This window comes from Acomys russatus, chromosome 16 (genome assembly GCF_903995435.1).
Source record: "Acomys russatus chromosome 16, mAcoRus1.1, whole genome shotgun sequence".
NCBI classification, from domain to species: domain Eukaryota; kingdom Metazoa; phylum Chordata; class Mammalia; order Rodentia; family Muridae; genus Acomys; species Acomys russatus.
This window is the reverse complement of record NC_067152.1, coordinates 6540388-6563561: the sequence shown is the minus strand read 5'-3', so window position 1 is coordinate 6563561 and position 23174 is coordinate 6540388. Positions and strand designations below refer to the sequence as shown.

Genomic DNA, 23174 nt, shown 5'->3' with positions numbered 1-23174 from the left:
CCTGTGTGCAGCGGTATAGTCACATGGTCTTCTGTATCAGGATGGCAAAGACAACATAAGCAAATTGAGGTATTCCTGTGTTTCCTAAAAGTCAGAGGAAACATGTAAGTGGTTGATAAAATTAAAAAGCTAATTAAATATAAGATTAACCACGATGAAGGAAGACATAAAAATCAAGAAGAATTTATCATGACATATAAAAAGGTTATGTGATAACAGACCCCTTTTTGAAAAGAACAAAAAGAAATGTAGAGATTAAAAATACTTCAGTGAATATCCTGGAAATCAATTCACAAAGAAGGTTAAGTCCATCTTCAATGTTTTCCAACACATAAAAAGAATGTAAGAGCTTAAAAAAAAAAAAAATCATAGCAAGGAAATGTTTACATGTGCAACTCAAGCTCTGGGAAACACACAGAAAAAAGTAAAGGCCAGCCCTAATTTACATGAAGTATTCAAGCCAGCAGCAAACTGAAGCTATATAAGGTACTCTCAGGGCTGTGAATTAAAAAAAAAAAAAAAAAAAAAAAAAAAAAAAAAGGCCCATTTTGTTGCGTATGCACCTCTTGCAATAAATTTGAGTCAGCACCAATGACAGCTCTGCAGTCCTCCTATGTGGTGCTGATCAGGTGGTTGCAGAGCTTCAGCTCACAGCAACACAATGCAGCTGAGCAGGCAAGCACAGCCCACAGCCAGAAACCCTTCCGACTCCCCAGAACAAGACGACCTTTAAGCCTCAAGTTTCCCGGAGAAAATGAGATGCTGATGTTGAAGACGACATTATGGTAAGCAGTTATTTAAATTGGTAAAAGACCGACTTTAGATTTTTCCCCTTTTATTTAGCTTATTTTCTTCTTAAGCCAACGCTAGGATCAAATACATTCAATAACAAGTGCATGCACCAAAATTTGCTGCAGTAATAGTTGAGGTTTTCTCTTTAATGTCCACTCACTTTCTAAATAAATATATTGCTTTTCCTTTAGAAGTGGTACTGAAATATACAGGGGGAAATCACTTTACAGAACGTGATGTTTAAAGGTATGCTATCGGTCTTGATTTGTCCGAGCTCATTAAAATGTTTTTTACCCGGATATAATTATCCATGAAAAGATGAAAAATTTTTTAAAAAGCTGTTTTCCTCTAATTGTTTTAGCATCGAACTACAAACATACTGTGTCTTACAATGCTGCAGAGATTTAAGAAAAACAGACATGACAGCCATTTTTTCTCTGAATTAAAAAAAAAAATTGTCAAAAATAGTAACAGCCTAAGTAAGACTGTAAAACTCACTTGCAGATAAGGCCATTCTATCATATTAAGGCTCTGAGAAGATAAATAAGAACAAATATAGTAAAGGGTAAAAAATAAAGAAAAAACAACGCAGGAGAGCATATCTCTCTCTCTCTCTCTCTCTCTCTCTCTCTCTCCTCTCTCTCTCTCTTCTCTCTCTCTCTCTCTCTCTCTCTCTCTCTCTCTCTCTCTCTCAATTCCCCCACCCCCACCCACCACATAGCCCCAATTGAAGGATTAGGCATTTGGACTATAAATGAAGGGCAGCTTTGTTAGTTTAATCACTGGAACAATTATAAAAGGACTCAACAACAAGGAGGTTTATTGAAAATTTTGCCGAATGCTAACTGACCCATGCAGATGCTGAAAGTGTATTTGCATATTAAAAGAAGGATGTATCTGTTTGTTTTCAGGCTTTGATGGAATATCAGATATTGAAAATGTCTTCCTGCCTGTTCATCCTTCTGTTTCTCACGCCTGGTATTTTATGCATTTGTCCTCTCCAATGTATATGCACAGAGAGGCACAGGCATGTGGACTGTTCAGGCAGAAACTTGACTACATTACCGCCTGGACTGCAAGAGAACATTATACATTTAAACCTGTCTTATAACCACTTTACTGACCTGCATAACCAGTTAACCCAATATACCAATCTGAGGACCCTGGATATTTCAAACAACAGGCTTGAAAGTCTGCCTGCTCAGTTACCTCGGTCTCTCTGGAACATGTCTGCTGCTAACAACAACATTAAACTTCTTGACAAATCTGATACTGCTTATCAGTGGAACCTTAAATACCTGGATGTTTCTAAGAACATGTTAGAAAAGGTTGTTCTCATTAAAAATACACTAAGAAGTCTTGAGGTTCTCAACCTCAGCAGTAACAAACTTTGGACAGTTCCAACAAACATGCCTTCCAAACTACACATTGTGGACCTGTCTAATAACTCACTGACACAAATCCTTCCAGGGACATTAATAAACCTGACAAGTCTCACACATCTTTACCTGCACAACAATAAATTCACATTCATTCCAGATCAGTCTTTTGACCAACTCTTGCAGCTGCAAGAGATAACTCTTGATAATAACAGGTGGTCGTGTGACCATAAACAAAACATTACTTACTTATTGACGTGGATGATGGAAACAAAAGCCCATGTGATAGGGACTCCTTGTTCTAAGCAGGTATCTTCTCTGAAGGAAGAGAGCATGTACCCCACACCTCCTGGATTTACCTCAAGCTTATTCACTCTCAGTGGGATGCAGACAGTGGACACCATTAACTCTCTGAGTATGGGAACTCAACCCAAAGTGACCAAAACACCCAAACACTATCGAGGAAAGGAAACAACATTTGGTGTCACACTGAGCAAGGGTACCACTTTTACTAGCACTGATAGGGCTCTGGCGCCCTACCCAGAAGACACATCCACAGAAATGACCAATTCACATGAAGCAGCAGCTGCAACTCTAACTATTCACCTCCAGGATGGAACGATTTCAAACACAAGCCTCATTAGTGCAACAAAATCATCCCCGACACCCATGACCCTGAGCATCACTAGTGGCATGCCAAATAATTTCTCCGAAATGCCTCAACAAAGCACAACCCTTAACTTACGGAGGGAAGAAAACAACTGCAAATGTAAAGACTCAGCTACCTTCTGTGGCTAGTGCTTGGAAAGTAAATGCTTCACTCCTTTTAATGCTCAATGCTGTGGTCATGCTGGTTGGCTGAGGGTCTGCAGTTTCTGAAACTAAGGAGAGCCTTCCTCCCTGGTGTACAGTTGGGAAAGTATGCCCCTATCTAACCAGTGATTCAAGCTATATTATGTATTCAAGAAAGCCAGTCTTGTATTTCTGACTTTGATGTAAAGGAAGTAATTTGTCTTAATTAAAAGTGCACAATGTCTTGGTACTTGCTGCTATTTTACTGTCTTAAGTAAAACTAATGACTTTTTTTTTTAAAGAAATGTTTCCTTTTTAAGGCTTCAACTTATTGCGAAAATATAAAAAGCTTCTAAACTTTAATATGTATTTTATGTATGTTTACACTGTCAAATGTAAAAAATAAAAGGTCTATGCTCATAGCGGTGTCCACTTAACTTTCTAGACATTATCATAATAATCATTTAGTAGACTCAAGATGAACTAACAATTTCTGCTCTAGGGAATCCTGATATGGCCTTTAAGGAGAATGCAATGTGGGGCACTCAAGGTTTTGCCACTGAAGTAAAACCAAGGCTGCCGCTCTGTAATGGTGACATCACATCATTGTTTTACACACAAGCCAGAATTGTTTTAAATCTAAATGATGGCCTGCTTCTGAGGAACTCTTGGCTACTTCACAGATTATATAATGGACAACGGCTCTTCAAAAGGCTAGGAGGCACTTGGCTTTGCATCTTAACAAGGAAAACTTAACTTTGTTTTGCATTTAAGAAAAATATTAAAAACAAAAGAATAAAAAGTTTTAGTTTAAGGACTTGCTAAAGAGTTTTCTTGCATATTCAATAGATCATCCATTCATCAGAATTAAATATTTTCAGTTAAAATCATACAATTAATGTAGGAGAAATTTATCTTTTATAAAATCAGAAATATAATCTGATCAACCAAATTTAAAATAAGATTAACTCATGGCTAAAGCCATGGAGTCTAATGGCCCAGGCCATTCTGAGAGAGCATGTGTGATGGTGAGATAGAGTGGGTGTGGTCCTTAGTCCCATAGCCAGGTAATTATCTCATCAAGTGGACTAGTGATGAGGCTGGGCAGGGGACAGATTTGACTCCAAATCAACTGCACTGGACATCAACTAGACTAAAGTATTGGGAATTTTGGACAAAATATAAAGTACTTAACTTTATGAAATAGCAACAAACATAAGAAACAGCTGAGAATGAACAAAAGAAACTTCAACATAGGCTAAATTAAAATGCAAATAGTATACCCAGAGGGGGTGAGCTGTAAGGGAGGCATTCATTTTTGTGAGATATAAAGAGGAATCTAGCTTCAAGCACTTCTAAATTTTGAGAGAGTATAGAGGTAAGTTGTTATTTTTTTCCTAAAAAAATTAAAAATTCAGGTAGTTTTCTTTCCTGGATTAAGAGCACAGATGCCTCCTGCCCTGCCCTGTTTCGTTTACCTGTGCAGATTGTACGCACCTACGACTGGACATACTGGATGTCTGCGCCCACTGCTCTTTGCTTTACTGGCTTGAGACGTGGTTTCTCGTTTAACTAATGCTGGCCACTTTGGCTAGGCTAGGTGACAGTGATCTCTGGAGGATCTGTCTGTTCTTACCCCAACCACCATGCTAGGGGGTACAGACACATGCAACCATGCCTGAGTTATTTTTACATGGGTGCTGGGGACTCCAACTTTCGTTCTCATGTTTGAAGAACAAGGATTCTTACTCAGTGAGCTATCTCCTTAGCCCATTCAGAAAGTAACACCATTCTACTGAACTCCTCTCCACACGCTTTTCATTGTTGTGTTGAGACAGGGTTTCACAATGGAGCACTAGCTGGGTTGGAACTCCTTATATAGACCAGGTTGGCCTCCAACTCCCAGAGATCCACCTGTCTCTGCCTCCAAGTGCGGCGATTAAAGGCAGCACTGTCACGCCTGTCCTAAACCTTTTTTTCTTTTCTTTTCTTTCTTTCTTTTTTTTTTTTATTGTCTTGATGGTAGCTCTATAAACTTGTCTCACTATACTAAGTAATCTCATCATGAAGAAAAGCCCCTAAAATGATTTTAAAATGCATTATATTGGGCTGGAGAGATGGCTCAGAGGTTAAGAGCACCGCCTGCTTTTCCAGAGGTCCTGAGTTCAATTCCCAGCACCCACATGGTGGCTCACAACCATCTATAGTGTGATCTAATGTCCTCTTCTGGAGTGCAGGCCTACATGCAGACAGAGCACTGTATACATAATAAATAAGTAAGTTTAAAAAAATGCATTACCTCTTCAAACGGGTCTGCTGTCCAGACTCCCTTCCTAAGTGACCTAGTGTCTGCACTGCCCCTGGCCGAGGCTAGCTGTTTTCACAGTGCTACAGCACACAGACTTTGAGTTGTTGTTGTTTTTTACAGATACATCGAGTTTCACAAGACCAGATTAGTTACAGCTAACTTTGAAATTGTGGATACCAAAAGTTTAACATCTTAGAATTCCTATTGAGACAATAAAAACAAAGTATAATTATGGATGATAACATTAGCAGTACCTATGCTTTATAACATCCTAACACACGTGCAATATGCAGAGAAAAGGCTTGGTAAATTTAAAGTAGATCATCTGTCAACTACACTGACTATCCTTAGGAAAAAGTATTATCTAGCCTTAAAGTAATTAGATAATGCTTCCCCTGTAAGGAAATTATATTTATATTATTATTAATCAAAGAGAGCTCATCTCCAAATGCTACTATTATGACTCCCAAAATGAGGTATTTCTCAGTATCTCTTCCTTAGGCACTTATATGTATAAGTAAGTGTAGGTATACATCAGCATGCACTCACACACACACACACACACACACACACACACACACACACACACACACACACACACACATTCATGGTGACTTATCACTTTTTTTGTTAAATGACTTTGCCTAGGATAAAGTAATTTAAGAGTTCTAAGCACATATAAAGTAGATTAGGTGCATTAAACACATTTTTAATTTAGGATATCATAAGCTAATGAAGATTTTTACTGAGATGTAAGCCCACCCCAAGTTGAAGAGTCTCTGCTCTGTATGCATGTGTACATATACCCCCGAGGCTTTGTTCTGTTTGGTATGTAACTCACCTCTGTCACTTCTTAGTTGTACAACCAACAAAATACCTTACTGCTCTAATGCATTCTCCTCATCTAGGAAATGGGTTGACAGAATAGTGTTTGTTTTTCCTTCTAAGAATTAAATGACGTAGTTCCCATAAAGCTTTCGTAGTGTTTTCGCCATTCATACCTGCTATTAAATCATCTTTTATAATGATGCTATGAATCAACAGCAAATTCCTTTAATGGTCATCAAAAAAGTCAGAGAAGAGACACCTAAAGCCCTTCATAAGATTATACTTTAGAAATTATGTATCAAAAAAAATTAAAAGCCAGGTGTGTAGTACACACCTTTAATCTCGGCACTTGGAAGGCAGAGGAAGGTGGGTCCCTGTGAGTTCAAGGCTGGCTTGGTCTACTTAGTTAAGTTCTAAGACAGACAGGGAGACCCTGTCTCCAAAAAAAAGAAAGTATTAATAATTAGTTAAGGAATGCTATTGGTGAATAGTAATCCACCAGTTTATGTCATATTGGCGAAAATAATATTTTTGTTTGGTTTCATTTTGTAGGGCCAGAGAGAGAGAGTAATTCAGTCGATAACAAGGCTTAGTGTACAAGCATGGAAACCTAGGTCTGATCCCTGGAACCTATGCAAGGAGTGAAAGGAAAGAATCAATTTCATGCAGTTGTTCTTGGACCTCCACATTTGTGCTGAGGCACGCATGAACCCCAACATGTGTGTGTGTGTGAGCGTCCAGTGGTTAAGAGCATTTGTTGCTCTTGCATAGGAGCTAGGTTTGGATCCTAACATCAACAAAGTGGCTCACAACCATTCATAACTATAGTTCTAGGAGACCTGATACTCTTTTCTGAACTCTGTGGGCAACAGACATGTGTGGTACACATACATACCTGCTGTCAAAACAGTCAAATACCAAAAAAAAAAAAAAAAAAAAAAAAAAAAAGATGATAGATAAAGAGACAAATAAGTAATAAAGAAGGATAAAGGGAAAAAAGAAAAATGATCAGTATATTTAATTTTTTTAGAAAGCCCATCATTTGGGATAGTCTATAAAAACTACATAGATAACAATTTAGAAAAATAAGAAACTAAGTTCTTATTCTTAATAGATGAAATAATTTCTTATTGAAACGATTCCTTGAGAACACTTTAAGCAACGTAACTTTAAATAACTGACAACAAAATAAATATGGAGAAATAAATGATTTCTTCATATGTTGACTGAAATAACTAAAAAATCATAGGAAAAAAAAAACCTATTAATGCCAAAGAAATAACATCCACACTGAATCTGCAGGGCTAAATGGGTGAATGCAGAAAACATTAATGTGAAGTAATAAGTTCAGCTCTCCCAATTTCCTCATTTGTTCAACCACAGCTAGCTAGTGTTGGAACACATGGCTATGTACAGGAGAGACATCTTGACTAGTTACCATAACATTGCAATCGTGACAGTTTAATTTAAGGATTAAGCATTTTTTTGACAAGCGCTTCAATGAAAATCTTTTAAAAATAAGACACAAAATACTTAGGTCATTTAGAAAAATAAACAGGTAAAAAACCCACCCCCAAACTCAGAAAAAATGCTACACATATCTTAGTATCAACCACAATGAGACAGAAGGTAGCAGTGTAAGGGGAGAAAGGCAGAGCTGGGGTCTGGCTCAGCGGCAGAGCGTATGCTGAAGAGGCCTGGCTTTAGCCTCAGCACATGTGCACGCAGGCACATAATCAACACACAGAGACACACTTAATACAGAAATAATAAAGCATAATTAGTGCAGAGGACATAAGAGAGAATTCCACACATGAGAAACTTTTTCTGGATGTGTGTTTGTGTCTATGTGTGTGTGTGTGTGTGCGTGCGTGCGTGCGTAAATCAGGCTGGCCTCAAACTCACAGCAATCTGTCTGCCTCTGCCTCCCAGAGTGCTGAGATTACAGTCATGTGCCACTGAGGCTGGCTTAAAATATTTTTAAACTACATTTTATTTATTGAGAGAAAGAGAGGGAGGGAAAGAAAAAGGGAGGGAAGAAAGGAGAGAGAGAATGAGATGGAGGAGGGGGAGGGAAGGGTAGAAGAAAGGGACAGGGGGAGAGGGAGGAGAGAGGGGGAGGAAGAGAGAATCACAGTGCATGTGTGGGGAGGTCAGAGGGACTACTTGTTCAAGTCGGTTCCTTCCATCACTTGGGTTTGAGAGATCAAACTCAGGTCATCAGGTGTGAGGGTGAGCACCTTTACCACTGAGCCATCTTGCTGGTCTCAAACTTCCAATCTTCCTGCCTTAGTTTTGAGATTTCAAGCATATACTCCCATGCCAAGCAACAAAGTCCTTTATTAGTTGTAACATTAAAAAATTAGCTCTATGCCTCAAGGTAGAATTACAAGAAGAAAATAAGATAACACACAGTGTGCCTAGCACCCATCATTTCTTAAACACTGCTAACTTTGTGGGAAAAAGAGCCAGAGATGAAGAGGATAAGGAAAGATTCAATGGAAGTGCACAGGGAAAACTGGAAGACATGGCCTGGAGAGACGGATCAATGGTTAAGAGCGTGTGTTGCTCTTGCCAATAACCTGGATTCCCAGCACCCAAAAGTTAGCTCAAACCACCTATAACTCCAGTTCCAGGGGGATCTGATGCCTCTTCTGATCTCCTCAGGTGCCAAGCACACATGTAGTGCACATACATAAACACAAGCAAGACATTCATACACATAAAATAAAAAGTATAAAAATAAGAAAATTGGAAGACACATTAAATTCATAGAATACATACAATAAAGTAAATTATAAAGAGATTGCCAATAAATCTGTCAATATAGGTCTTCTGAGTTCTTTATGTTGAAACATCAAACCTGATAAAAGTATTAAGATGGAATACTATAAAGGAAGATTTTTTTTTAATATTAAGAATCATAATTTTTTCCTAGTAGTTATCTGGGCAAAGGACATAAACAGAATGTTTGTAACACAGGAAACATGAGAATATGGTCAGCCACTTAACTAAGAGACACAATAAGAATAAAGTGTGCCATCTTAAAAATTCTTAAAATAGGGCTGGAGAGATGGCTCAGAAGCTAAGAGCACTGGCTGCTCTTCCAGAAGTCCTGAGTTCAATTCCCAGCAACCACATGGTGACTCACAACCATCTATAATGAGATCTGGTGCCCTCTTATGGCCGACACAGGCATACATGCAGGTGGAACATTGTATGCATAATATATAAATAAATCTTTTTTTTTTAATCCTTAAAATAACAAGCAAATTTTTAAAATGTATGGGATAAAATCAGTACCAGGGAAGATAATACAAAGGCCATATTCACACACTGACACAATTCGTTTGGACAGTAACTTGGCCACGATCAAAACCCAACACCCTCATATAGCACCATGTAGGCCAAACAAACCAAACTCCTGCTACTCAATTCCCTATGCTCTCTTCAGCCACCAGGCGTTTAGGAATGCTATATGCCTCTCTTCTTGTGCTGGCGACCTTCTTCATCCTTTGTATTTCAATTCTGACGTTCTTTCTCCCAAGTTTCTTTTACTGACTACCTTTATCTGAATCCCTAAGTAACAAGAAGAACAGATCAAAGATGTGAAGAGTGCACTAGCGATGACCTACTTACAACAGCCAAGTCTACTCTAGAATCCACAGCTCCTCCATTTAGGTCAAAGCAAAGTCCTGAGGGAGAGTAAAGAAAAATTAAGAATGAAGGAAGTCAAGAGTAGTGTTTGCTACTTAGAAGCTCCTAAGACCACCCACCTCAGGGGGAAATGAAACCAGAGTCACGGATCTGGCTAGAGTGCTACTTCCCATCCAAAAAACTAGTTCAGGGCAGTGTGAGTGTGAACTAAATTCCAGATAATTGCTAATTATTAATTCTGAAAATTCCTGGAAAATTTAGTATAGCAAGCTGCTCAAATGAAGTATGCCAGGGAGTGAAAGCTAATTGTCACCTCAGTGTATCGGTGTGTTAAGCAGACTCATTTGTCTCACACACTGAAAACTGTAGTGCAAAGTGAGGTCTTTAAGAGGCTTTTAAGAAATGCCATCTCAGTTCAGTGTCTTCCATTCATAAAATGTGTTAAAGAACACAGTGACAAATACAGGATAAACACCTATTTTTCATCATTAGAATCCCTGCTTGAGATTCTGTATTTGTTGGGGTTATTCACAAAGTACAGAAATCAAGCGTGAACACGAAACAGAACAGCAGACTTGCTTAACTACGCACGGAGTTCAATAGAAAGAACATGTTTAAGTATTGTTATTTTAAAGTCTATTATCTTGTTAACTGACTGTGTTCTGATTTTAAAAGTAGTTTAAAACACATAAATTATTCAAGGTTGTTGTAAGGAATGGGTTAGGGTCTAAGAGATGGTTCAGCCAGTATAGTGCTTTCTGGGCAAGCACAAAGCTCTGAGTTTGGATGCCTGGCACTCAGGTATAGCAGCATGCTGTAGTATCACCCTAGGAGGTGGAGACAGGAGGACCCTGGGGTCAGCCCGTCTAAGCAAATCAGTGAGCTCCAGGGCCAGAAAAAGACCATGTTTCAAAAAATAAGGAAAAGAGTAATAAAAAGCAACATCCAACATCAACTTCAGGCCTCTGGATGTGCGTGTGCATATGTGTATAACTGCATGCACATGTACAAAGAAACGGGTTAGATGTAGTAATCTCCCTGTGGCCGCTACTCAAATGTTTTATTACAGGAATTTTATTCTGTTTTATATTTATAGGTGTTCTGCCTGCATTTTTGTTCACCACATTGTTTGCCCCCCATATATGCCTGGTACTCAATGAAGCCAGAAGGCAACACTGGATTCCTTGGAACAGGAGTTACAGACAGTTGAGAGCTGACATGTAGGTGCTGAGAATTGAACCTAGAGCCTTTGAAAGAGTAGCCAATGTTGGTAAATGCCAAGCCATCTGTCCATACATAAACCTTTTAATATATAAGAAATCCTTGGTCACTAATGAGCTCAGAAAGAGAAATGACTGAACCCATATAGGCAAACAGATTTCTCTTCACAGTTATACTTCAAGTAGCTGATCTGTTATCTCATGAAGACTATGACTTAATTTAAAGCGTGCATATCTGCATGTGTGAGCATGTGTGCCTCTGTCTAGAGGTCAGGTCAGGTAACCTCATGTGTTGATCTTTGAATTTTCCCTTGTTTGAGGCACAGTCTTCTTGTTTGTTGCCTTGCTGCATACAGTAGCTGAGGTGGCCCATGGACTTTCAGGAAGATTCTCCCTGTCCCCACCTTCCACGGGAGTGTGGTTATTGTAGATGTACTCCAATGCTACCACCTTCTGCGCTCTGAGGATCTAAACTCAGGTCATCATGCTAATCACACCAGGAAATACAATTTTTATTTTGCGTTATTTTGTTGCCCATAGTCACAGTTCAAACACAATGAACACTTCTAAAAGCTGAGGGACTATGAATGACTTTTAAATACTTGCTTCAACAGAAAATAAGTTCAGATTTAATGGCTTTTCATCAAGCAGAGAGAAGAGAGAGACACCAAACCATCAGTAAGGGAAAACAAAGATGCCATATACCACAATAACCGCTGGGAAAGCTATCATGTGCCAACCAAAGCCTCTGTGACCACCAACACATCTGAGATATTATACAGCATAAGAGTATCTGGCACATAGCCACAGCCATTTACCAGCTCTATTGTGCAGACACTCAATATTCAATGCATTTCCTCATACCAATGACAATTAAGCAAAGTGATTGTTTAAAAATAATTTCATCTAATGTAGGAACTGCTATTTCCTCATGGCATGGCTTTTCTATAAGATCACATCAAATCTTTTCTTTTGTCTTGTTCTGTTGACAGGCCCTGCTATGTAATATACGCTGCCCTGAACCTCACTGCCTCAGCCTCCCCAATGTTGGGGTGACAGATTTATGCCACTACACGAAGCTCTCTTTCTTTCATAAAAGACTCTTAAGGTTTTTGTCCTTACTTTAAACTACACCAGAAAGCTATATGTCATTAAGTATGAATTTACAGACACATTGTGAAAGCTAAAGCTTCTTTAAGACAAATTAACTGGAGAATTAAGGAGCCACTTGAAACTAGGAAAAATATTTTCACATATAAATCATAAAATGACTAGTAATAGATTTTAACTTTCAGCATAAATATCATGTGATACACCTAAGTTTTTGTGTATTTCATCAAAACAACCATGTTAAATCATTTTGCTTACTCCAATGATTCCATAATTACTAAAAACCATTTTTAAGATACCCCACTTTACCCCCCTCAAAAAAAAAAACAAGAAACAAAAAAACCCTCAACCTACTAAGAGGTAGTTTTCAATTTTTTGTTTGTTTGTTTGTTTGTTTTTCTTTTTTGAGACAAGGTTTCCCTGTATAGCCCAGCTGTCCTGGATCTCACTGTATAGACCAGGCTGGCCTGGAACTCATAGATCCCCCCTGCCTCTGCCTCCTAAATGCTGGGATTAAAGGCATGTGACACCACTGTCCGGTAGGAGGTAGTTTTAAAGCTACACTGAAAAAGAACCAAATTTCATTGCAAATAAAACTGTATTAAATAAACTTTATATTCTGTCATCTTAAAAAAAAGTCGAATGTGCTTCAAACTTTAAGCACACTCTCCACCACTCCCACCCATAAAATGTTGTGTTCAGGGGCAGCACCAAAGCCAGATGGTTCACAACTACGTACAACTCCAGCTCCAGGGGATCTAATGCCTCTGACTGCTGCTGAGGGCACCTGAACTCATGTGTATGTGTACGTGTACACACACACACACACACACACACACACACACACACACACACTCAGATAAGCAAACACACACAAGAAAATAAACAAATTTTAAGAAAGACTGATAAATTGTGTGTAGGTGGGTGTGCGTGGGTGTGTGTGTGTTACACATGCAGGAGTCTATAGAAGCCAGATTCCCTGGAACTGGAGCTGCAAATGGTCGTGGGCCACCATGTGGGTGTTGTGAACCAAATTAGATCCTTTGCAAGAAGACCAAGTGCTAACTGCTGAGCTATGTTTCTTGTCTGTTTGGTCTTTGAGACAGGATCTCATTATATAGGCCAGTCTGGCCTCAAACTCCGACTGTCCACCTCCCAGTGCCTCCCAAATGCTGTGATTAAAGGCATGTATCACCACATCCAAAGATTCCCACATTCTTAAACCACTGATGCTTGTACTTATTTGCCATATGCTGGGCATTCTAATAAGGTCCATAGAAATCTTGCAATTAATACAATAAATTTGCAAAATTAATGCAGATCTATACCCCTGCATTGAAATCCTTGAAGTAGGATGCATTTATGAATTCAAAATAGTTGAGTTTAGAAGAAGATACAGGAGCTGCAAAGATGGCTCAGCGATTAAGAGCGCTGTCTGCTCTCCCAAAGGTCCCAAGTTCAATTCCCAGCAACCACATGGTAGCTCATAATTATCTATGATGTGATCTGGTGCCCTCTTCTGGCCTGCAGATGTACATACAGGCAGAGCACTCATACATTAAATAAATAAGTCTTTTTTAAAAAGATACAGTACATAATCTAGAGAAGTAAAGCTTTAGTTGGTGGAACACGCATACTGGGACCCAAGAGGTTCCATAAAAAGGGTCGGAAACACCAGTTGAAGTGGAGCAGTTACCAGAAAGCAAATACAAAGAGAGGATTGCCTAACAAAGCCATTACCTCATGGAGAGATGCAGCCAACCTTGGTACCATGAGAATACATTCCCATCTACCCTTTCTGTCTTCAGTCTTCTTGTATTCCCTACTGGTCAACTCAGAGGTGAGAGCAGTCCAATAAAATTCTCTACACAAATCAGCCTCTCAGGCAGCGAGCAGGATGGAAAGTAGAACAACATGATATTTGGCACATACTACAGAGGGGTTTCTAGTATATGACAACAGTATGACAATAAAGTTTATTTCTCACCTCCACAATGTCATCTAGTTCTACTGTCTTCTGTGGTTTTGAAGAAGCCCTCCACTGAGCCTTTGGAGAACCAGTGCAAAGCCAAACACTAGGCCTGAAAGTGATGTCCACATGCTGTTGTCCCTGGGCTGGATGTGATCAGAGCAATGGTGATGACCCGTAAGAAAATAGGTCCGCTAACATTCCCATGAGGAGGCAGGGAAAGCTCAGGAGCCCCACTGCCCATCTCCGAGAGTATATAAGGAGTAAGGAGTTGCTGGAGGGAGAAGACGCTAGGGATGCAACTTTGAGATTCATCACTGATGCTGGAGGGTTGGTGATGCTGCAGACTGAGGCACCGATGTTCCGTAGTACTATTAGCATAGCCTAGATGAAATAGCTCCTTTTGTCTGTCATGTCCCTCTTTGTCTAGAGTGAATACAAATAGGCTACCCAGGAAAAGTCACACAACTCATGTCACCAAAACTGAGGAACATGGCACCACTTAAGCATAAGGCTGTTAGGAGTGGTAAGGTAGTATGTTGAAAGGAAGCCAGAAGCACAAATATACTAAGCCCAAGTCTCATACCAACCCAGGTAAAGTGTTACAAATAATTTGGATGTCAAATTTCTGATTTAACTTTAGGTTGTCAGAGATGGATGTGTACATGATCCAGAAAACCGGAGCCAGAAAGCAGAAGTGGACTCTTAAATGTAGGCCTATGACTTGTGAATGTATGTTTATGACACAAAGGGAAAAAGTCAAATAATCAGTTGCTACTTTAGACATTACTAATGATATCAGCGCATAGACCTGAAGGAACTGAGAAGTTTCCAATGCATTCCAGTGCTTATGGGCTTCTAATCTTTTTGTTTTGTCTTGTTTTTTGGGTTTTTCAAGACAGGGTTTCTCTGTGTAGCCTTGGCTGTCCTGGACTTGCTTTGTAGACCAGGCTGGCCTCGAACTCACAGAGATCCTCCTGCCTCTGCCTCCCCAAGTGCTGGAATTACTGGCATGCACCAGCACACCTGGCTTTGTCTCCTATTCTTAATAACTACTTACTATGCTAGAAGGTAGAGAAAATACAAATAATAAGAGGTGTGCCTGACCAGAAGACAGGAAAAGAAAAAAGCACAGATTCTGAGAACTGCAGCATCCTAAAATGACTAATTCTTCACTATAGAATTAGGGAAAGTTCATACATAGAAAAAAAGGTACTGATATTAGAGTTAGGCTTCCACAGGAGCAAAGAAGGAAAATACTTCAGAGAGAATGGCAACACTGACATCTGTAAAGGCAACGGTGAATAGTTTAGGTTTTTTAGGATTATCAAGATTAATAAAAAAGGTAAGATAATGAAAGACCCAAGGTTGGAGAGCTAACCATTTGGCTAGGTGATAAATGAAATTAACAGATTATGAGAAGAGTCAGGGTGACATAGTGAAACCCTATCCCAAAAACAAAACAAAGAGATTATGAGAAAAATAAAGAGGAAATACTGAATTAAGTAAGGTGAGACCAAGTTGCTAGAAGTACAATAATAAGCTGAATATCCAGGCATGATGGCTCACAGTGTAATCTCAGCACACTGAAGCCTGAGGCAAGAAGAAGGTGATTTTTTTTTTTGAGACAAGGTTCCTCTCTGTAGCCTTGGCTGTCCTGGACTCACTTTGTAGACCAGGCTGGCCTAAAATTCACAAAGATTAAAGGCGGCAGGCTGAGGAAGGTGAACTTAAGGCCAGATACTTGGGAGATTCTGTCTCAAAGGAAAAAGAGAAAAGAATAAATTTCAAAGGTCAGGATTAGAAAAACATAATAACTAGGCCAAAGTCAGCTCAAGGACAAAACATCACGACAACCATTTCAACTGTATCCTCAGAGAAAATCCCCAGAATGAGCAAGCAAGAAGGTACAGCATGGCACCAGGCATTACCTTGGCTGTCTGACTTAAAGCACTTTTCCGGTTGCCAAGAGGCATCTTTTGTTTATTTCCTAAGTATGATCCCAACCACCCTCCATTAAGTGAGGCTAAAAACTTAGCAAGCATTTGCCTATTCATTCAGAAGGAAGGGGAAATTCACAACAAAGTAAAGTAAGGGACATGTACTGACTTGTTCTTCTGCCACTTACACAGTGACTTCCTTGTGTGTCAGCACCATTGCCCATCACAGTGCTTGCCAGGACAATGAAGTTGTGAGCACAACACAGCTCATAATTTCCCCAAATACCAATCAAGGAAAAACTGACAAAACCACAAGATTCCTTTAAAGAATTTACCTAATCTTAACACATTTGTTTTTTGAAAAATGAGTTTGCTTTTGTAAACTCATGTGTAATTTTTTAAAAGCTCCATAAACAGTTTAACTTCCTGTCTAAGAGGCTACACTTGCCTTTTATTTACCAGCATTTAACTTCCTAAAATGTAAAATTCCTAAATTAATTTTAAATCTTCATCTCTGCCATTCTTAGTTGATTTAAGACCATGATAATCACAAACTGAAACTGTATGCTTGTCTCGTCAGAGTCACTCTGGGGAAGCCATCCATTAGGGTGCGCACAGCAGCAGCAACCACACTGAGCATGCACTAGGGCCTTTAAATAAATAGATAAATTTTTACAAAGACTTTATTTGAATTCCTTAATCTCTGTCAAAGTCTGCCTGTTTACTTTAGATGTTTGGAAACACTCCTTGGGATACTTCCAAAGAGGCAAGGCTCTGAGCACGTGACTAACTTCTAGCTGTATTTTAGAGCACTCGCTGAGTGAGGAGAGGCTCCCTCTCAGGCTTATTCTCCAGGACACGGGAGAAAGGCTGAATTCATAATCTTCAGACCAGTTCACCAAACCAGAAGGTAAGAGTAACTTGAAAATGTCTAACTACATATCAGAATGAAATAGAAGTTTTTGTATATATTCCTAAAGTTTAAGTTTAAGATTTGAATAAAAAAATAATACTTAATGATGGTAAGCAAGGGCCGCTGAATTAACACAGGTGTAGCAAGCTATGAGATTTGAATAACGGCTAATAGAAAAGTTGCCTCCCTCTAGAAACAGTGCTAACCCTTTGCCTTTGGCACAGGACTCTGCCAAGGAACCAGGCCTAGGATTCAGACACGGGCTCTGGGCCTGCTCACTTTAAGACTGGCATCTCTAGGCACACTATGCCTCTTGTGTAGACCCAGGTGGGAAACAGCAGCTTGATGTTTGATCAATTCTACATTTCCTTATTTTAAAAATCTATGAAATACTCTAACAGCTAGCTGCTTTCTCCCACGCTCAGAGAAGGTAAAAGGAAGAAAGTCTCAGCACTGAGGACATCATATCACTTACGGTTCCCCCCCGCCCTTCCATTTTTGGTGTAAAGACTTGAAAGTAATATTCTAATCTGTGACATAAAGCTAAACTTTAAACTGTTAAATGAGAAGCCACAGAAATGCACAGAGGGAAGGTTTGCTGCTATCCTGCTCTTCACACTGACCCCATTCTTAGTGTTTCAAATTCCTCATGTTTAACTAGTTTGCAAAACAGGAAAACAAAGTCAAGCTCATTCTGGTATTCAGAATACTTATTCCTGAAGTTAGTGACCTCGATAGAAAACAGGTTCTCTTTTAGGAGATATATAGAAAGGAAGCTTGTTATTTGTTCATTAATAAATAATAAAAAAGCTTATTTATATTATGTGAGTATATTAAATAAACATGACTAAGGATATGTGATTATATGTTTGTGCACTGAGTATTAAATTTTATGCTCATTTTAAAGCAAAGGAAAATGATGGTCAAGCACTCATCCACCATCAGCCTGCTCCTCGTGTATGCTCATGTTATGGGGGCAACAACAACACCCTCAAATTCCACAGGAGACTCGAGTCCACAGGCCACGCCAAGCCCAAGTCCTGCAGCCACAACGCAGCTTGGAAGCAGCCTTCATCCTATGACAGAGCTGATCGCCAGGACCACCTGGCAGGGAAACACGTCCTCAAGGCCCAGCACAAACATGACTGCAAACACTGTGGCAGGTGGGAACACAACACTCAAGCCAATGTTCAACACTCATTCTTTTTTGTGTATTTTTACTTTTTTGTGCATACTCAGGCAGAAATGAGCCAGAATGCCTGCTCATGTCAGCTCCTCATATTATGTGCTAAATGACACATTTAGAAAATAAAATTTATTTTAATGTACTGCTTAAGAAATTATCATTATTCTAGTGTGATTTGGGTTTTGGAAAGTTTTAGTTGTATAAATTTAATTGCTACATTAATATCATAGTTTCCTTCCTATAAAAGTGTTGTGCCTCTTAAATGACAAAATAAGTAAGACATTATATTTATGTTTAAAATTTTGGCAAAACAGAATCAAATTCAAATTTGATATTAAAGATATGAGAAGAAATCATGTCGGAGGCATTTAACCAAAGGAGATAGGAGATAAAGAGTGGTATGGGGGAGGCATTTAACCAAAGGAGATAGGAGATAAAGAGTGGTATGGGGGAGGCTGTTTTGTATTTTATTATTTTTAATTAAACAGGCTAGCAAGCGCTGGAATGGTATAAACAGCAGTCTTTTACAAACACACCCAATTTGTGAGATGCTATTTTCATGAAAGTGTGGTAACAATAGGTCATCCCATTATATTTTTAAAGCAACACGATAAGATTGTACTTTGAGGAAATTTTGACTTGGGTTTCAAAAGATCATTTGCAAATCAGATGCTTAGACCTAAGAGCTCATTTTATCTAGAGAAATATCTCTTAACTACTCAATGGATTTTTTTTCTCTTTTTCTCCCTCTTCCCTGTCCTTCTTCTGTCTATTTCCCATCTTCTTTCGTTCTTTTTCTCCTCAACAGGGCTTCGCTATGCAGCCCTGGCTGCCCTGGAACTCACTATGTACACCAGGCTGGCCTAGAACTCACAGATCTGTCTGTCTGTGTCTTCTGACTGAATGCTGAGATTAAAGCAATGCTGGTATGTTAATACACAAGAAAGGGCTTAACTCAACAAACTCATCATATGGTGTGTGTGTGTGTGTGTGTGTGTGTGTGCGCGTGCTCACATATATACATAAAATAATAAAAACAACTTTTAAAAAAGACATTTTCAAAGTCCCAGATGATAACACTACATCATGAAGATCTAATTAAAAATAGTCTAACCCTGTATTTAAGGATAGTCACTGATGAACACTGCATAGTTACATTTTGGGGTTTTGTTTTGTTTTGTGTTTTGACTTTTAGGATTCCAATTTTTAAAAAATATATTTTATTAATTTATTCATATTACATCTCAGTTGTCACAGTTACATTTTGAAATGCAGGACTGTTGGATCAGGCACATGCCATGGCTTAGGGCAGCCTCAGATCTATTGGCTGGTCACCAGCTAGCACAGAAAGTCTTAACAAAGGTACTTTTCGGGCTGGAGAGATGGCTCAGTGCTAAGAACACTGACTGCTCTTCCAGAGAACCTGGTTTTAATTCCCCAGCACCCACATGGCAGCTCACAACTGTCTGTAACTTCAAGATGCAACACCTTCACACAGGCATACATGAATGCAAAAGACAAAGGCACATAAAATAAAAATAAATACATTATTTAAACACAAAAACAAAGGTACTTTTTAGCTGAACCATATTTCCTCTCAGGAACTTCAGGTCTGCAATACTGAGGTAATGAAGAAGTCACTAGCTGAAGTAAAGCTGAAATAATACAGAAATCAGAAAACTATGTGATGGAGCTGAACACAAAGGCTAGAAACAAAGTGTATGTTAGTTTTGGCAGCAACTGTGGTTTAGTTCTGTTTACACCTGGAACAGCTCTACTCTGGTTTGTGCTTTTCTTTAGGCCCATTTTCTTCAGAAAGTAAGAGACTTGGTAATATCCAGAGCCTAAACTAAAATATCTCAATTGACAAATCAGATCTAACAGGTAAAAATCAAGAGCTGGTGACTAGCCGGGTGGTGGTGGTGCACACCTTTAATCCCAGCACTTGTGAGGCAGAGGCAGGAGGAACTCTGTGAGTTTGAGCCCAGCCTGGTCTATAAAGCAAGTCCAGGACAGCCAAGGCTACACAGAGAGACCCTGTCTCAAAAAAAAAAAAAAAAAAAAAAAAAAAAAAAAAAAAAAAAAAAAAAAAGTTGGTGACTAATCAAGAGGACAGTAAGAAGAAAGGGAAATACTTTAAAACAACAGAGAAATAGAAGGGACAGTGAAAGAAAACACGGTGTTGAAGATGAGGCCAAAATGACATTTAAACCTCAAACGTCTGTAGAGAGTGGAATCCACAATTTAAAAATTTTTCCTAACATACAGTAGTCTAAGCCACTGAAATACAGGAAACCCAACAAAGAAGCCAGACTCCAGAGCTGTCTGACAAAGAAGGCTGTTATCATAAGGCCGTCACTTACTGCCAAACAATGAGAAACAGGGTCTTTCTCTGCTTTTTCTACTGTCCCCTCATCCTGGAGCACCATACCCGGTGAAAATGAGAGCCAGAAGAAGCTCTACTAGATCTCAGAAACAAAAAAGGCACCAGCATAGTGACAGAAGCACTCAGGGGCTGGAGAGATGGCTCTGCAGTTAAGAGCACTAACTGTGTATCCAAAGGATCCAGGTTCAATTCCAAGCACCGACATGGCAGCTCACAACCATCTGTAACTCCAGCTTCAGAGGATCTGATGCCCTCTGTGGCCTCTGAAGGCAGCAGGATGCACAGCCCAAGGAGGCTGAGGCAGAATGATCATGAGCTACAGGCCAGCCAGGCTATTTGGTAAGGCCCCTTTTCAAAACATAAAGCAAAACACTAAAACCCCAAAGTATTGAAAAATTCATATAGCCAGGTCATGTCCAGAAAGAAAAAAGAAAACACGTAACTTAGTTTGGTACAAAATCATACGGAGTGACACAGCAGTTTAACAAGCGTACTTTCTTCCTTCTCAAAAACAAAGGGTCAACAGCAGAGTGGAAATCCCTGCCAATGTCAAGCCCATGCTCTGCAGGCACAATACACAGCTGCGGAAACCCAACTGACGAAGCCACTGAAAGGCCGGGCCAATCTGCTTTTCCTTAGCCTTTGCTAGACTACCAGAGAATGAAGGCGAACTACAGTTTCTTATCCTGAAGTGGAAGGAAAAAAAACCCAACTTTCACACGTTCTACAACATTTTGCTGCTTTTATACTACAAAGAATTCAAAGAGGGCTGGGAATTAAGGGGCACATCTACCTCCCTAGCCTGTCCTTGCAACCTAGGTATCCAGGGAAAGTCAAAATACTCTAGTAGTACTGAAGGCTGAAGTTGAAATAGGAACATGGCTTAAGTGCAAAAGAAAATTAAAATTATCTTAGAAAGAGCACCTGAGACAAGCAGAGTTCCCTGGAAAGGTAGAGAGTGGTTCTTTCCCTCTCATTTTTAGAGGGAGGTCTTTTTTTGAGATAGAGTCTCACTTATACCCAGAGTAGCCTTCTAACTCAACACAATCCTCCTGCCACAGCCTCTTGTTAGAAATGTAACGACACACTTGCTAAAATAAGAAGATAGTTCTTAAAGTTGTTCTAAGGACAGGCCAAGATAAATGCAATTGTCTGCACCTTTTCTATGCCCTGGTTCTCCAGTGCTCGGGACAGCTGAATACCTAGTTATACAAGTTCCACATTTTCCATCCTTATTTTTTCTCCCACTTTGTACGATTTCTCAATCACTGCCAGGTTTTTGCTACTAATGACCATTAAGTCAATTAACATAACCACTCAAGTTCTGTTAAGTTTGGGAAACTCAGAAAGATTAAGTCCCAAAGCTGCTGACCTGCCCTTGACATTTCCACATCACTTCCTTGTCAGAGTTCACCACCTTGAGTAACGTCAGTCTCACCACACGTCACATTCGTTTTCAAACACCAGGAAAAGCAAGGCAAGCCCACAGCTACGGAGGAGGAGCTCATGGCTCCAGGTGAGCATATCACATTCTATTTTCCAGGCCACCCAGTCCATCTTTACAGACATTTCCTACAGCTCTTGAGATTTATTTCTTAAATCGCCCTGATTCAGTCTCACATAACACACTGCTAAGAGTTCGCAGAAACAGGATCTTCCAGCTTTCTTTCTTCTTAAGGGGGGCAGGGGGGGGGTTCATGCGGTTCTAACTATTGTGTTGCAGATATTGTGAAATCAGAAAATACCTGAGAACAAATAAAAGCTCTTTCTTACCTTTCACTTTGACAATAACTCCCTGTGGTGGAATTTAACATCTGATGTACCAGAGAGACAACAATGTGAGTGAATAGTCTCAAGCTAATACGTGGGAGCAGCATTTTGAAATATCCAAGGAAGCATGTCTTTAAGGGGCTATTAGCTCAAAAAGGCACAAAGCAAATCCTACCACCTTGCTTCAGGTGCTCTCATTTGAGAAACCTTTTAAAGGAGACTAAAACATATTTTTTACCTCCGTGCAACGTAATAGAAAATAGGATTCCCGGCTTTGGAGGTGCCAGCTTGGTAGAAGATGCTTAACGTTTTCAAAGCCTTGAACTCTTCTTTTTCATGCACCTGATGCCTAAAAGAAAGAGCAGAGTAACTCAGATTGCTGAGCAGCTTTAAAGTATACAATTAATCAACAGTAACAATAAAGAATAAAGACTACTGACAAAGCAACAGGTTTTCTGAAGGACAAAATGTTATGGTCCTGTCCTGAGTCATGAGAGCTCTCCTGGGGTCACTTAACAGCACTGGTGGGCAGGGAGGAACGGCAGGACTATCTTTTTCTCATGGTATGTTTTTCCACATAAAAAGTTTTACAGTTTATTTTTTCTTTCCTTGTAAGTTCAGTTCATCAACCTTCCCTTGCTTACAGATTTTGCAGCGAGGAGAAGGGCCTTCCTCCTCTCTGTTTTCTTCTTTGGTTTGTGTAAGTGTATCTTCACAAACAGCCATGAACATCCTTTGATGATTATTTGGCACTGATTTTAAGTCCATCCTAGTTCTCAATACTTTTTCATATTAAATTCCCATATGTGCTGAAATACATTTCTGAAAGAGCATGGCTTAATTTTTATATATTCTTCTAAAACTCAGTGTTTTTCTTTCATCTGAAGTTGCAAGTGACTTACAGATTCTGGGATATGAATAAAA

At 39.4% G+C, this 23174-nt stretch overlaps 2 protein-coding genes across 3 annotated transcripts in view; one reads left to right on the top strand and one right to left on the bottom strand.

The window, feature by feature from the left end:
• The window catches only part of Nf1 (neurofibromin 1), a 243776-nt gene that overhangs the window by 71998 nt on the left and 148604 nt on the right, over positions 1 to 23174 (bottom strand). For both annotated transcript variants that reach the window (XM_051158073.1, XM_051158074.1), the window contains one exon: positions 22489 to 22599. In XM_051158073.1, the coding sequence (XP_051014030.1) occupies positions 22489 to 22599 (111 nt within the window). The remainder of the gene's footprint in view (positions 1 to 22488; positions 22600 to 23174) is intronic.
• On the top strand, positions 593 to 3692 carry Omg (oligodendrocyte myelin glycoprotein). Its single transcript, XM_051158082.1, has 2 exons — positions 593 to 785; positions 1704 to 3692. The coding sequence occupies exons 1-2, from the start codon at positions 783 to 785 to the stop codon at positions 2967 to 2969; spliced, it is 1269 nt and encodes a 422-aa protein (XP_051014039.1). The 5' UTR covers positions 593 to 782; the 3' UTR covers positions 2970 to 3692.